Here is a 17,212-nt window from a genome sequence, read left to right on the forward strand (position 1 = left end):
GGGGAGCCGGGGGGGGCGGCGGCCAGGCTGCCCGGCTGTGGAGGAGCCCACCTGCGCGCAACCGGAGCGCATCACGCGGCCGGCTAGTGGCTCTCCGAGCTACTTTGCATTTGAGCAGGGAAAGGTTGAGCAGAGGGCCTGTACAGCAGGGGGGGAAAAAAAAGGGGAGGGGGGTTTGGGTTTTTTGTTTGTTTCTGCAGGGCTTCCTCAAAGGACAGTTTTTCCCTTGGAAAAAGGAGGAAGGGCTGTGCATTTGGAATGGGTGAAGACAAAGTAAGACAAAGTTTTCTCTCAAAAAGGGAAAATATTTCATAGGAGAGTTTTTCCAGTATTCCATCATACCTCCCAATTTTTTCATTGGAGAAGTTGAAAAAGTCCTCAGGCTTTTTAATGGTACACATTTTCCCAGTGTGAAAAACCTTGCCTTAAAAAGCTGTCTGTGCGTAAAGTGCCATAGGGTGACCCCATAGGGCTTTCAAGGCAAGTGATGGAGGGTGATTGCAAAGAATAAATTGAAAGGTAACCATAAGGAGGGTCAAATCCCTTTGGGAAGGTTGGAGAGTATTTAAAACGACAAGTCTGGAAGCTCAGAATGTATACCACTGGTTAGGAAAGGTACAGATAGGTATCAAAAAGTTTTGGAAGCAGTAAAAGGTAGGAAGGATTCCTTTAGAGAAGAAGAAGAGAAGAGATTGGATTTATACCCCGCCCTTCACTTGGAGTCTCAGAGCGGCTTACAAACTCCTTTCCCTTCCCCTCCCCACAACAGACACCCTGTGAGGCGAGTGGGGCTGAGAGAACTCTGACACAAACGGCTCTTTTTCAAGGGCAGCTTTGCCAGAGCTTGTGACGGACCCAAGGTCACATCAGCAGGTGCAAGTGGAGGAGTGGGGAATCAAACCCGGTTCTCCCAGATTAGAGTCCGCACACTTAACCACTACACCAAACTGGCTCTCCATTTAAGCAATGGAAGGCTAGTCCAAGGGCGTTTACTGAGGGTCTGCCAAATAAATTGCAAGTTGGTGATCAGAAAGGTAAAAAGGGACTATGAGGAGCATCCTGCAAAAAAACATGTTAGATCATCAATAACAATTTTTTGAAATACGATAGTAGTAGAAAACCAACCAGGGAGGCAGTGGGCCCCTTGGATGACCATGAGGCAAAAGGGTTGCTAAAGGATGATAGGGAAATGGCAGAGAAGCTGAATGCATTTTTTGCCTCTATCTTCACTGTGGAGGATGAGAAGTGCTTGCCCACTCCAGAACTGCCAATTTCAGGAGGGGTGTTGAAAGACCTGAGTCTGATTGAGTTCATAAGAGAGGAGGTCCTGTGACAGATGGACAAATTAAAAACTGACAAATCATCAGGCCCAGATGGCATACATCCAAGAGTTCTGAAAGAACTCAAATGTGAACTTGTGGGTCTCCTGACAAAACACGCAATCCATCACTAAAATTCTGCCTCCATTCCATACGACTGGGAGGTAGCTAATGTAACCCTCATCTTTAAAAAAGGTTCCAGAAGAACTCAGGAAATTACAGGCTGTTCAGTTTAACATCACTACCGGGTAAGTTGATGGAATCCATTTTTAAAGATAGAATTAGTAGGCACACTGATGAATGAAAGCTATTGAGGAACAATCAGCATGGATTCTGTAAGGGAAGCTCTTGTCTCACTAACTTTTAGAGTTCTTTGAAGGGGTGAACAAACATGGGGAGAAGGGTGACCCAGTAGATGTTGTTTGACTTAACTTCCAGAAAGCTTTTGGTAAAAGTTCCTCATCAAAAGCTCGTAAGTAAACGCTGGAATCATGGGATAAGAGGAAAAGTCCTCTTGTGAATGAAAAATTGGTTAATTAACAGGAAACAGGAGTGAGTATAAATGAGCAGTTTTCACAGTGGAAGGTGGTAAGCAGTGGGGTACCGCAGGGCTTAGTGGGTATCAACGTGGCAAATGAGGTTCAATGTGGGTAAGTGCAAAGTAATGCACATTGGAGCAAAAAATCCTAACTATAAATATATGTTGATGGTGTCCGAACAGGTGGTTACTGACCAGGAGAGAGATCTTGGGCTGTGGTCACACTGGTGCCTTGGCGCGATATGTCACCGCCTCTAATTGTACCAGTTTAAAGTATTGCCAGGCATATCATCCAGACAGCACACCCTGCTGCTGGTTACCCCCACGCAGCTGTCCCACGGTCAAGCATCCACATTACTGCAGCACTTCAGTCACAGAGTGTGCTGCCCAGAAAATTTTCAAAATGCATGTGCGCTCAAACACATAAATGTGCATGCACTCATGCGCATGTGCACACATGTGTAGATAGGCATTTTTTTTTAAAAAAAACCTCCCTGGCAGCGGGAACAGATCTGCAGATTCAGACTGCCGCATCCATTCTGTGTGCACTCATCCGTGTTCAGACATCTGGCCATGCACAATGAATGCACAGGGAATCAAAAACACCACTTGTGATGTGATGCCTTTTTAATCCGACTCCAAGTCGTGGCTCTGATAGGATGAGTATGCTGGGGGTATGCCTCACAGATGTGGCTGTGTGACTATGCCCATTTGATCTGGAGCGGAAGGGTGGCTGCATCAGGCCAGCCAAACTGCCAGTCTGAACGCAGCCTTGGAGTTGTAATGAAGATGTCAACTCAATGTGTGACTGCAATTAAAAAGGCAAATGCTATGTTGGAGATTATTAGGAAGGGGATTGAAAACAAATCAGCCAGTATCATAATGGCCCTGTATAAATCGATGGTGCTTCATTTGGAATAGTGGTCACTGTACCTCAAAAAAGATATTATAGCATTGAAAAAGGTGCAGAAAAGGGCAACTAAAATGATTAAGGGGATGGGACACCTTCCCTACGAAGAAAGGTCAAAGAGGTTAGGATTTTTTAGCTTGAAGAAACTGTGACTGAGGGGTGACATGATCGAGGTTTACAAAATTATGCATGGGATAGAAAAGGTGGAGGAAAAAAGTACTTTTTCTCCCTTTCTCACCATACAAGAACTCGTGGGCACTCAATGAAATTAATGTGTAGTAAGTTTAGAACAGTTAAAAGGAAGTACTTCTTTTCCCAAAGAGTAATCAACTGTCAGACTCCTGCAGCAATCAGTGCCCAACAACTTTCTTGCAGAGAAGTAGAGTTTATTGAAACATTGAAGTATGCAGATTGTCTTTACACATCTTGTGTCAGAACTGGCAATAAGTGCGCAAAACAAACAGATAATACACAATTCAGGAGGGTCCCCTGATGGCCTGGAGCCAATCGCAGAACAGGTAGAAGCCCGCCAAAGCTAACGGGTCCAGTTTCCCAGGAGAAAGCTGGTGCTAGATACCAAGGCCAAACATTCATGTTACAGAGATAAAGAAACACTGAAGGCACAGAGAAAAGAAACCTAAAATCCCAGAGGGCCCCCCACACTCCATGGCAGCAAGAGGCCTAGCTGACATTAACACGTGGAATTCACTGCTGCAGGAAGTGGTGGCAGGTATAAGTATAGACAGCTTCAAGAGAGGACTGGATAAACGTATGGAGCTGAGGTCCCTGAGTGGCTGTGAGCCACAAAGTATAGGTGGAACACTATGTCTGGGGCAGTGCTGGTCTGTATTCTTGGTGTTTGGGGGGCAGCAGTGGGAGGACTTCTGGAGTTCTGACCCCACTGGTTGACCTCCTGATGACTCTTGAGTTTTAGCCACTGTGTGACACAGAGTGTTGGACTGAATAGGCCATTGGCCTGATCCAACATGGCTTCTCTTGTGTTCTTATGTATTTTGACTATGATCTTTCTAAATAAATTGTATCAAACCAGGTTTGGGAAAGATCACAGCTAAGTGGAAAAAAGTGTGAATGATGGCATGTGAATGCTTCCCAAAATATCACTGCAGTAAGGGAGCCAAGACAGAGCAAAACATATCATCAGTTTGTAAAATAGACCCTGTTGTATGATGCAGGGTAGCTTTACTAGAAATGCTAATGCCTGCATTTCTCTTCTTTCCTAGTGGCTTTGATGATGAAACTTTGAAACTGCGGCAACTGAAATTGGAGAACCAGGTAATCTGTGGGATAGATTTTAGCATGTTTTAAAATGGGGCAAAGAAATTTCAGTAGTCTGGGTCTTGCTGGTCAGGAGTTGCTGTTACCTTTAGTTTTTGTGAGCTGCCTCAAGCAAGTCACTGAGGAGGCAGCATGTAAATGAATACTGCATAAGAACAGCTTTTGGCATGAGCCTTGCTTTCCCAGGCTGAAAATAGTAGCAATTTGTTTCAGCAGCAAAACTTGTTTTGCAGATATCACATTATGTGGGTATTTTTTGTCTCTCTTAGTTTCTAGTAAAAGGTTAAGCAGGCTCGTAATAGTGTCATGCAATGTCTAAACTGATATTGAATGCTTAAGGTTATTTTTAAAGGTATATTTATTCATAGCAAACTTTAACAACTTTATTGGCTACTTTAAATCTTTAGATGCCATAGACATTTAAAGGCCAAGCAGAAAGAAAGATGTGTAAATTATGTTTTCATTTTTTAGCATCCTGGATGACCCTTTTTAGTCATAACAATGGACAACTATGAAGATGTAAAAAGGAGGAAAGACACTTGCTACTATTTCATTAAACAGACAGAATAAGGCATCTAGTGGGGCAAAACTATTCCACTTCAGTTTCTGATCCCAGTTTCTTGGTTTCTCTTCAATTTTGACGGTGGGCTATATGGAGAGGGGAGTAATTGCTACCCCCTCAGTCGAGGCGGAGGATGAGGTTGCAGCACGGGGCTGCTGCTGACGCGGGATCTCTGGTAGGGCTGCTCCTGGTGTCCCTGTGGTGGGATTTTGGGGTGCTGATCAGACAACAACGGTAGTAACGAGATGGGTCATTTGGAGGTAGTGTTTGTGTGCCAGTGTGGTTTGGTGGTCAAGAGTGTTGGATGAGGACTGGAAGACTCAGGTTCTAATTTTGCCTTGCCAAGAACCTTAATTGGGCCCATCGTTATCTCTCAGCTTAGGGTTGCTGTGAAAAATAAAATGGAAGAGAGGCACTCCATGCATGCCACCCTGAGCTCCTTGTAGGAAGGGTATAGTGGAAAGGCACTTTTTGGGGTATCAAGTTACAGCTGACCTACAGCAGCCCTGTCATTGCCTGCCCCGTGTTGCTTCCAGGATCCAAGGGTATTGGGCTGTCCTGGGCTATCCAGGTCAGTGCACCTTGAACGACTAGGAAAGGCCGTGTATAAATGTTTTTAATAATGATGATAATAAATAACCTAGCTTTTCAGTTATCAAATCCTTAGTGTTTTGCAACAGGTCTTTTGTCCTCCTGGTCCATATCTGCACTTTTCTACTCCTCTCTAGGGAATGGTTTGCCTTGGACGTATCCTTTGTCTTGCTCTTCTGTCTGGAAATGCTTTTGCCACCTCTGAGCATGAATAGAAAGGCATAATGGTATGAAGTTTGGGTATCATTGGATGATACAGCAGCCTTCTTATCCAGTATGACAGCAGTATAAAGAGGAGACTTTGGTTTAAAACAATTTTATGTGGGAAGAGGTAAATTTAACGGAGTAGCAGAGAAATGCATGTGTTCCTTATCTAGACATTAAAGCATGCCATGTTGGAGAGGCTTAGTGTTACGACCAAACAGCAGGTTGTCATGGTTGCCTCCTGTAGTCTGGTTTACAAGCTCTCAGTATTTAGAGGAGCCTCAGGATTCTCAGGAAATGTAGAAGTGCGTTTGCCAGGGAGAACACACTGTTGTGGTGAATTCAGCAGGGGGACTGTATTGATAATGAATTTTATACCAAGATTCAAGAGACAAAATTCCTTAGTAATTATTCACTCGTTGTAACTGTGGAACAAATTAATAATTGCACAGTACAAGAATCTAAGCATAATACACATAGATCTTTGGAGCCTAGTAACGTAAAAAAGCTTCAGCAAGTTAAGGAGCATTGCTTGACTCCAGAATTATACCTCAGCTGATAAAGTAATCTGGGGCCACGTGTGTCTTACACGATCTCTGCTGCTGTTCTTGCTGCACCTGCCTCCCTCTGGAGTTCACAAACTTGTTTACTCTTACTTTTCATAACAAAACCTAAGTAAAAGAAAATGCTTTAATCTTATTTTTAACAATAGTTATTTTACCCCAAGGCATAAGATAACACTACACCATTTAGTCAAAACTAAGTAAATAAATATGTTGTTGAGGGCTTTCATGGCCGAAGTTCATTAGTTGTTGTAGATTTTCATGGCTGTATGGCCGTGGTCTTGGCATTTTAGGACCTGACGTTTCGCCAGCAACTGTGACTGGCATCTTCAGAGGTATATGGAAGATGGAGTACTCTGTGTCAAGGTGAGAAGAAAAATGGTAGGCAGGTAATTTATATCTACTCAGGAAGGTGGGGTCGGGCTGAGAGTATCTTGTAGGAGTTCCCCAGGCTATGAACATGCTAATGGAGGAGATTTCCTGAGGAGGTTCTTTTGCATATGGGTTGGCTGTTGAAATTCTAATCTTATCTGTAGTGTTGTTGTAAGATGTAGAACATTTTGTGTTTTTCAGGACAGGAAACCACACCCTATTTATTTTTAAACTCTCTTCTTTCCTGTTTATGAACTTCAATGGATTCCCTGTAATTGGTAATTGGCTGGTAATTGGATGTGTAACATGGTAATTGGATGTGTTGTCCAGCCTTTCAGTGTCTTGGAATAAGATACTGTGCTCTGTTTGAGTTAGGCTATGTTCAGCCACTGCACAGTAACTGTGCAGCCGACACAGGCTGTTCTGGTGGCTTCAGGGAACAGGGTTCTCTATCAGGGGCGGCTCCTAATTGAAGGCCTGGTGGAAGAGCTCTGTCTTGCAGGTCCTGCAGAACTGCATGAGGTCCCACAGGGCCCTGATCTCTTCTGGGAGCTCATTCAGCAGAGAGAAGATGCCACCGAGAAAGCCCAGGCCCTGGTTATAGCCAGCCTGGCATCCTTGGGTCCAGGGAGGGCCAGTCGATGTTGAGACTCTGATCACAGTGCTCTCTGGGGAACATGTGGGGAAAGGCGGTCCCTGGCCATAAAGGGCTTTAAAGGCAAGAACCAGCCCCTTGAAGTGAATTCGGTATGCTATTGATAGCCAGTGCAGTGCCTTCAGCACAGGCTGAATGTGTATTGGGAGGCCTATTAAAAGCCTGACTGCAGCATTTTGCACAAGCTGTAGCTTCCGGATTTGTGACAAGGGCAGCCCCACGTAGAGAGCATTACCGTAGTCCAATCTCGAGGTGACCGTTGCATGGATCACTGTTGCCAAGTCGTTGCGTTCAGTTGATCAGCTGAAGATAGTAAAAGGCTGCTTTGGCAGTGGCTGCTACCTGGGCCTCCATTGTTATGGAGGCATCCAAGAGCACTTTCAAGCTCCTAACCTCCGGCGCTGGCACCAACGGAGCCCCATCGAAGGTCGGGAGTGGGATCCCTACCCTCAGTATACCCCGACTCAGGCACAGGACCTCCAACTTCGTCAGATTCGGTTTAGTCAGCTCAGCCTAAGCCATCCAGCCACATCTTGTAACGCCCGGTCTAGATCTTCCGGTTTAGAGTCAGACTGGCCGCCCAACATCCCAGCCCATGTCTCTGTGCAATCTGGGCAAGGGGGCTGTCATGATCTGTGCAGGACTGGGAGCAGGGCCTAGTGCAGCCTGGTCCCAGGAGAGACCTGCATGGCAGTGAAAGCAGGCAGCCTACAGTCCCCATAAGGCTTAGCAATGGGCTATAGCCAATCAGAGAGTGAGATTCTGTGAGGAGACTGTGAGGAGAGTCGGTCTTAGCCGTTAACTGAGGAAAAACAGGGTGTTCTTTCGGGTCTCTCTCTGCGGCCTTGTCTCACTGTGGGGACAGGCTAGTCTGGGAGAGAGGAAGATCTCCACTGGGCTCAGCGTGAGTGCTAGGCAGGCTGTGGAGTGGCAGGCTGGAAGTAGAGCAGGTAGCTGCGTTAGTTTATGTTTATTTTGCCTTTTCAACCCTGTTATACCCTTTTTAAGCACCTTGCCCTGTCTTGTTTTTCCCTGCCCCAGTGTTGGTTTTAATAAACACTTTTTGTGTAATTATTTTCTCTGCTTGGGTCAATCACGCCTGTGTGTTCTCGGCTGAAAGAGGCGCATGTTGGATGGGCCTGGGAGGGTACTCTGGGCCTTCTCAGGAGACCTGAAGTCCAAGTGGTGGCAGCGGAAGGTAAAGACCCCTGGGGTCATGACAGGGGCGCATGTAGATTTTTTTTTTTGCCCCCCAAAGGGGATTTTTTATTTGCATTTTCTATAACCTACAAAAAATTACAACTAAAGATTGAAAGGGGAAAGGAGACTATGCCCTATCACTATATCTATGGGAAAAGGATAGACTAATACATAGAAACTACTAGATGGGGAAAGGAGAGTACTATTCTAAACTATATCATCTATTGGTCTGGGGAAAGGAAAGCTAATACATATCACGATCTTTTTAGCTAAAAATAAGGCTTATTAACTTAATATTACAAGTTTGGTGTACAATTTAATTCATTACAGTAGTGCTTTAAGAGTATGCATTTAATAGCTTAGCACAAATTCTGCCTTTAAGAACTATTGTTCTTGTTCTAGAGCTCTTCCTGCATTTCTTCATTTTCTTGGGTTTAGGGGCGGCTGCTCCTTTCTCCGATTCTGATGATTCTGGTGATGTGGAAGCAGTGCTTTTTGAATCCTGTGAGTAGATATGACGCCGGAAGATGAGCCCCTCAGGTCGGAAGGTGTCCAATATGCTACTGAGGAAGAGCAGAGGACAAGTACAAGTAACCCCAGAAAGAGTGAAGCGGCTGGGCCAAAGCCGAAAGGACGCTCAGTTGTGGATGTGTCTGATGGTGAAAGGAAAGTCCGATGCTGCAAAGAACAATACTGCATAGGAACCTGGAATGTAAGATCTATGAATCAAGGGAAGTTTGACGTGGTCAAAAATGAGATGGCAAGACTGAACATCGATATCCTAGGAATCAGTGAACTAAAGTGGACAGGAATGGGCGAATTTAACTCAGAAGACCATTATATCTACTACTGTGGCCAGGAATCTCGTAGAAAAAATGGTGTGGCCTTTATAGTCAACAAGAGAGTGCAAAAGGCAGTACTGGGATACAATCTCAAAAATGACAGAATGATTTCTGTCCGATTCCAAGGCAAACCATTCAACATCACAGTAATCCAAGTCTATGCCCCAACCACTGATGCAGAAGAGGCTGAAGTGGACCGGTTCTATGAAGACCTACAACACCTCCTAGAACTAACACCAAAAAATGATGTCCTCATCATCATAGGGGACTGGAATGCTAAAGTAGGAAGTCAAAAGGTAACTGGAATAACAGACAAGTTTGGCCTTGGAAAGCAAAATGAAGCAGGGCAAAGGTTAACAGAGTTTTGTCAAGAGAACACACTGGTCATAGCGAACACCCTTTTCCAACAACCTAAGAGGCGACTCTACACATGGACATCACCAGATGGGCAACACCGAAATCAGATTGACTATATAATTTGCAGTCAAAGATGGAGAAGCTCTATCCAGTCAGTAAAAACAAGACCTGGAGCTGACTGTGGTTCAGATCATGAGCTACTCATTGCAAAATTCAGACTTAAACTGAAGAAAATTGGGAAAACCACGAGGCCATTCAGGTTTGACCTAGATCGCATCCCTGATGAATATACAGTAGAGGTGAAGAATAGATTCAAGGGTCTGGATTTGATAGATAGAGTGCCTGAAGAACTATGGACAGAGGTTCGTGACATCGTACAGGAGGCAGCAATCACCACCATACCAAAGAAAAAGAAATGCAAGAAAGCAAAATGGCTTTCTGATGAGGCTTTACAAATAGCAGAGGAAAGAAGGAAAGCGAAAGGCAAAGGCGAAAAGGAAAGATTTACCCAACTGAACGCAGATTTCCAGAGAACAGCAAGGAGAGATAAGGAGGCCTTCCTGAATGAACAGTGCAAAGTAATAGAAGAAAACAATAGAATGGGAAGGACTAGAGATCTCTTCAAGAAAATTGGAGAAATCAAGGGAGCGTTCGTCACTTCCTGGTTCTGGGAAGGAGTCGTTGGTATGTTATTTCCAGTCACCAGTTTTTTCTCCGGCCCCCTCCGTCCTCTCCCAGCCATAATATCAACAAGAAGTAAGTTTCCCAAAACAGGACAAAAGTTATGCGATTTAAATCCGCTTTGTATATTTTGGCAGTTTTTGCCTTCGCTTAACTTCTTATGCGCTTATTTTGGCTTTAAGTCTTTTTATTTCCGATTTAAAACCGCTTTTAAATCTTTTTCAAAAAGGGGGGGGGAGTGCTTAGTCCTCCAAACTTAGGTGCTTCCAATTACTACCAAGGTTTGTTCGCTTTTTCACCTGAGCTTTGCTTAACTCACAGTTTGGAGACCTGGAGATCTTTTGGAAGCATTTTAAAGTTTTGATTGTGGTGACTTGCTCGGGCAGTCGTTTCCAAGCGCCATATTGGCTCTGCGGCGACGGTACCTTTCGGGGATAAGGTGAGCCTCAATTCCTTGGCCGTCACCTTGGAAGAGGCTCTCCTCAGCTCTCCAGGCCGAGGGTCTCTTACAGAGACCCCGGGGAGGTCCGGGATGAACTTGAACCCCTCCCGTCAGCCGGGTCTCGGCGCTTCCCCATCAGAGCGAAACAGGGCGCGTCCAAGCAGCGAAATGCTTAAACTGGAAGCCGCATGTAGATGTTAAATAACATCAGGGACAGGACCGCCCCTTGAGGCCCTCCACAATCCAGTGGGTGCCTTCTGGATAGCTGTTCCCCTAGTGCCACCCATTGTCCCCTACCTTGGAGGACGGAGGCGAGCCATTGCAAGGCAGGCCCCTGGATTCCAGTGTCAGCAAGGCAGTGGATCATGGTCAACTGTGTCAAACGCTGCCAACAGGTCCAACAACAACAGCATTGCTGATCCATCCCTATCCAGATGCCTCCAGAGATCGTCTGTGAGTGCGACCAGTGCTGTCTCCATCCCATGGCCCGGGCGAAAGCTGGACTGGAAAGGGTCTAAAATGGAACTTTCATCCAAAAAGCTCTGTACCTGAGTTGCCACAGCCCTCTCTGTTATCTTGCCCAAATAGGGCAAATTGGAAACCAGCTGGTAGTTCACCAATTCAGCCGGGTCCAAAGATGACTTTTTCAAGAGAGGACGAACCACCGCTTCCTTGAGTGCCCCTGGAAACAGTCCCTCCAAGAGGGACTTGTTGACAATTTCCCTTAGGTCACCTTGAAACCCATCGTGGCCAGCTTCAGTTAGCCACGAAGAGCACAGATCCAGGGAGCATGTGGTGGGGTGTACAGTTAGGAGCAATTTGTCGACTTCCCCTAGGCTGAGTGGACTGAAATGATCCATAACCTGACCAGAAGACGTGCATGGAGCCTTGAGTTCACTCACTGTTTCAAGTATGACGGGGAGGTCATGGCGGAGTGACAAGAATTTATCTGTGAAGTAGCTTCCAAAGGCCTCACAGCCGATGTCTAATTCTCTAGCATTTGGTCTGCCCTGTGGCAGAGTAGTAATAGACCGAACCGTTCTAAACAATTGGGCTGCGCGTGAGCTTGCAGACACAATCGTAGTTGCATAGTACTCTCATCGCAGCTTTGATTTCCATCTCATAGGATCTCATAAATGTCCTATAGAATGCTCTTGTAGCTTTGCCAAGAGCACATCGCCACTGTCTCTCTAGCCGTCTGAGCCTTCGCTTCATCAGCCGCAACTCCTGGGTTCCCTTCCATGGAGCAAGCCTAGAGTGAGGGTGCAGAGGGCGTTGGGGCGCAATCTCTTCGATGGCTGCAGAGAGTTTGCTGTGCCAATCCTCTACTAGCTCACTTAACAAACTGCCAGGGGGCATTGGATCCCAAAGAGCCATCTGAAGCTGCATAGGGTCCATCTGGCTCCACGGGCAAGCCAAAATAAGCGTGCTGCCCACACAGGGTTGGGGTGGCATGTTCAGTTGGGCCCTTAAGGCAAGGTGGTCCGACTATGGCACTGCCAAAGCAGTGATCCAGTCCACTGTAACCCCTGCCATGAAGATCAAATCAAGCATGTGCCCGGCCTGGTGAGTGGGGATCGTTACATATTGGAAGAATCCTAGCGTCGCCATGGACGACACCAGATCCACTGCCTGAGTAGAGGTCGCATCGTCGGCATGGACATTGAAATCGCCCAAGACTATCAGTCTAGGGTCTTCCAATGTTCAGCCCAATACAGCCTCCATCAGGGATGGCAGGCTATTGGCCGGTGCGTTGGGCAGTCGGTACACCAGCCAAATCGCCAAACTCTCCCTGGCCTCCCACGCCAGGCCAACGCACTCAATGTCCGTGATTTTTGGTGGCGGAAGCGCCCTGAAGGAGTAAGCCTCCCGAATTAATAGAGCCACTCCTCCTCCCCGCGATTGGTGAAGGGCCGAGAACCTGGGAGGAGCCAACTGGGAGAGAGCTACTGTCTCCCCATCTCACACCCAGGTCTCGGTCATGCATGCCAGGTCTACATTCTGCTCAAGCAGGAAGTCCCTAAGGACCATGGTCTTATTATTTACAGACCTGGTGTTACACAATGCCAGTGTCGGAGGGGGGTCATTTATCCTTGCCCCACTGCCTACTACCTTTGGGATGGGATGCCAAGCTACTCTGTTTCTCCATCCCCTTCCCTTATCACCATGCCTGGTCCCACCGCTATACTTCCCCCTCCCCAGGAGCACTGGAATCCCCTGCCTGGTCATTCCTGGGTGTCCTCTACTCTGAAGTCACCTTTCGCCATGCTGGACCCTGGCTCGACTTCCGAGGAATCCTCACTCTTACTGGGCTCCAGTGGCCAATCAGACTGGTCAGGCTGCAAGTCAGACTGGTCCTCACCTCTGGCTGCACCTCCGGCTGAGGCGGGTCCACGACACCGGGCTGACCACTGAAGGGAAGTAATGTAATGCAGAATGGGGGGGAAAACCTGGAATAAAAAGAAAGCTGAACTTGATTTTAGTGCAGAATGGGGAAAAAACCCTGCGTTAAAAAGAAGGTTGAATTTGATTTTAGTGCAGAATTGCTTGGAGGACACCACGGTGAACATGGATTTAAAGGTGAGTGCAGAAAGGCCCCCAATTTAGTTACATCCACAGCTGAGCCTACCGGCTTCTCCTCCTCACTGTTTCCACACAAGCTGCGTCTCTGGGACCTCTCGGTAAAGGGCATTTCCCGTGCCAGTTGCTGGTCTATCTTTATTTTTTTTTTTTTTTTATTATTATTTTTTTTTTCATTTATATCCCGCCCTCCCGCCCTCCCCAGTGGGCTCTGGGCGGCTAACAGAGGCCAGATCATTAGTCTAGCCATAAGTAAAAACATATAAAAATATAATAAAACATCAAACTAAGACTAAAATGCTCTCTCCAGTTACTAGTGTCCTAGATCCAAGATGGTATCCCCACGACTCAAGTTGGTATTCTCAGCGTACATATCCAATGGCGACGGCATTTCTGATGTAATTCCAAGTTCTTCCTGGGGCCCCGTCAATGCATCCATTCAGATGTCTTGACGGTGGTGGTATAGTAGGGCGGCGGCATAGTAGGCTCTGTGGTTGATCCTTCTGTGTGATATGCTGGAAGTTGTTGTTGGCCTTTCTGTTGTTTTCTGTTGTGCCTCAGAGATCTGATGGGCAACAGTCTTAAGCAGTTTGTGTTGTATCGTATAGCTGCGATCTAGTTCTGAAGAAGAACAAAGTTCGAGTCCACCAGGGACACCTTTAAGACCAACTAAATTTTATTCATGGTATAGAATAAAACTTTGTTGGTCTTCAAGAGGCCCCTGGTGGGCCCAAACGTTGTTCTGCCGCTTCAGGCCAACACGGCTGCCCACCTGGGTCTGGTTCTGAGGTGTGACAGCTGCTGTTGTCAGGTGACCTAATGGTTCACTGAGCCTTTACTTCTGTCTGCAGCCTTGATGTATCTTTGCTTTATTTTATTTACATTATTTATGGTCTGTCTTTCTTTTTTTTTTTTAATCAAACTTTTTTATTTTGGATATAACAACATGTTCAAAATTACACCTTTTCCTTTAGCATATATCCATTTCACGTATCTCCCCCCCCCCTTCCAGTGGCTTCCCGCAATGCTTCCTCCCCCCTGTCCCTTTTACTGTTCAACTATCAATTTACATTTTCACTATCAGTTTTTTCAGGTAACATTATATTCTTCTATTCAATTATTTTCTTTTTCTAATTCTGTTCTTAATAATTATCAAAACAAAGTAAATTATTTTTGACATCCCAATTGGTCTTCATATATTCCTTAAAGTCTGTCCATTCTGCACAAAATTTGTCGTTTTCTTTATTATTAAGTTTCTTTGTCAGTTTATCCATTTCAGCCATAAAAAGCATTTTCTGAATCCATTCCCATTTCTCTGGTATTCTGTCCTGTTTCCAAAATTGTGCATATGTCATTCTGGCAGTAGTAATCAGATACCATAACAGTGTCCTCTTTGTTGCATTTACCTCTTCCATCTTAAGCCCTAAGAGTAATACTTCTGGCTCTTTTTTAAAAGTACATTTCAGTATTTTCTGCATTTCATTATGAACTTCTGTCCAAAAAGCTACAGCTTTATCACAAGTCCACCACATATGATAAAAAGAGCCTTCTTTTTTCTTACATTTCCAGCACTTATTTGACATATTCTCATTCATGTTTGCTATTTTCTTGGGAGTCATATACCACCTATACATCATTTTATAACAATTTTCTTTTAAATTATTACAAGTTGAAATTTTTATTGAGTTTTTCCACAAATACTCCCAAGATGACAGTCACCTCTTTATTCATATTTATAGCCCATTTAATCATTTGCTCTTTTACCGTTTCATCTTCTGTATACCATTTTAACAAAAGCTTATAAATTTTTGATGTCATTTCCCCCCTTTTTCTGCCCATACACATTCTATTTCATTTTCCCCCCTCTAAAACCATACCTTTTTTTATCTGTTTGAAATAAATAATAAATCTGCCTATAGTTTAACCAGTCATATTCAAAGTCTAACTCTTCCCTTCCTTTCATCACAAAATTTTTCCCTTCTATTTTTAAAACATCTCTATATGGTATCCAGTCTTCGCCTTTATGTCTTGAAAATGGTTTAATTACTTCAGCCGGTACAATCCAAAGTGGTCTTGCTTTTAAAAAAACCCCTTTTATATCTCATCCACGTTTCAAACAATGATCTCCTTATAAAATGGTGTTTTAAAAGTTTATCCATTTTAACTTTTTTATACCATAAGTAAGCATGCCAGCCAAACCTACAGTCATGTCCTTCTAACGCCAACAGTTTTTTATATAAGGTCTGTCTTTCTCACTGGGCCTCATGGTGCATTGGAAGTGAAGTGGCTGGCAGGCAGGGTTGGGCAGCAGAGTGGAGGCCCGTTCAGCCTGCCTCCGCGCGGAATGCCACCTTTGTCCTTCTTATTTATTTATTTACTTATTTATTATTTGTATTTATACCCCGCCCTCCCCGGAGGCTCAGGGCGGCTAACAACATATAATTAATAAAACAGTAAAACAGTAGAAAAAATACAAAATATTAAAATTACATCATAATGTATAACCTATCTAAAACAGATCTAGCTAAAACCAAGATGGCAGTCCTCTAAGCGTCCCAGTCTTGCCCATAATGCAAAAGAGAGTATTTAGGGCCTTGGCAGTCCATGCCCATATCCAGATGTCCTCCCGGGCGTCGATAGTATGCTGATACATTGGTGGTCTAGTGGTGGTGGCGGCTCCTATTCGAAAGCCTGGCGGAAGAGCTCCGTCTTACAGGCTCTGCGGAACTGTCCTAGGTCCCGCAGAGCCCTGATCTCCTCCGGGAGCTCATTCCACCAGATAGGAGCCGCCACCGAAAACGCCCTGTTCTTGGTCATAGTCAACTTGATGGACCGGGGGCCCGGTACCTCCAATAGGCTCCAATATAGTTTGCAATGTTCTAGATGATTCTAAAGATAACTTTGAAATTTTGTAATATGGCAACAGCTTTTCCAAATTCATTTCACACACATGAGTAAAACAGCATACATGTGACATGCAAGATGAGTAATAATTCCTTTAACTTTTCAGTTAAAGGCCTCTCCAAGGAAATTGCTGATAGGTTGACAACTTGATCTTAGGGATATTCTTATTTTCTCATTTAGTAAACTGAGAAAAATATGTTTGGAATGAAATCAGATAAACTTTGGTTAGTTAGGTGTGTAAGTGGTTGAACTTGTTACAGTAGTTGCAAACACCCCCCCCCCATTAAAAGCAGAAAATATTTTAAAATTCATTGTCACTCATAGAGTTTGCTAGCATTATGTACTTTGCTTATTTATAGCTCACCTTTCTCATTGAAATTCAAGGTGGATCACTGAGTAACAAAAGAGGAAAAATGTAATCATGCAGGACATGAGGTCCACGGAACCGTTCAATAGGACTAGGAATGGAAAACTGAGTGACAGTGTGAGTGACAGTGTGAGAACAGCAAACTGCCTAATGGAGGAGGGAGTCAGGCAAGCAGTGCATAATGTGTCGTCCCAGTGCAGCAAAGCCCAGATGATACTTACAAAATAGATGATGCCAACAACAATTACTGCAGTTGCCGTGGACTACAGAACCTCCCCCATATTAGGTGTCCTTTTGGGATGTTCCATCTCATTACTGTTCAGCTTCATTCTAAGAATGCCCTCCTAAACATTTCTCCTTTTTCTGCAGAGCGATAGTACTGTGGGAGGCTTTCTGACCTCCTTAGGCTGGCTGTTCCACTATTTGGGAGCGATCTGTCTGGGGGGGGCGGCACCCCTGCCCCCCCTTCCCGAGCGGTTGAAGGCAGGGAGCTTTCCCAGCTTGGGGGGATGTACCGGGCTACCCTAGGGTGAAGAGTAGCCTCAGGAACGTCTTCGGGAGAGCAAGCCATCTGTGGCAGAACTCCTTGATCCAGCACTGGCCCCAAACGAGGCTGGGCAAGCCCCTCTGGGCACCCAAAACACAGGGGCGGGGGGGGAAGCCCCACCCAGTGCTACAAAGTGGCGATCAGCATTTCCCTGGGCCTGTAAGAAAGGGCCACGAGAACTAAGCCCTGAGGCAGCCCTTCCTGCCCTCCTCCCGCGCATGGCCGGCCGAAGTTCACAGAATCCGCATTGCTGTCAGATGGCCATCTAGCCTCTGCTTGAAA

At 45.3% G+C, this 17,212-nt stretch overlaps 1 protein-coding gene across 1 annotated transcript in view; it reads left to right on the forward strand.

Annotated features, from left to right (window-relative positions):
• TULP3 (tubby like protein 3) overlaps window positions 1-17,212 on the forward strand; it is a 64,382-nt gene that overhangs the window by 9,437 nt on the left and 37,733 nt on the right. Inside the window, exon 3 of the mRNA XM_015426539.1 lies at window positions 4,009-4,060. Coding sequence (XP_015282025.1) covers window positions 4,009-4,060 — 52 coding nt within the window. The remainder of the gene's footprint in view (window positions 1-4,008; window positions 4,061-17,212) is intronic.

The sequence above is a fragment of the Gekko japonicus genome, unplaced genomic scaffold (assembly GCF_001447785.1).
Source record: "Gekko japonicus isolate JY-2015 unplaced genomic scaffold, Gekko_japonicus_V1.1 scaffold1326, whole genome shotgun sequence".
Lineage (NCBI taxonomy): Eukaryota > Metazoa > Chordata > Lepidosauria > Squamata > Gekkonidae > Gekko > Gekko japonicus.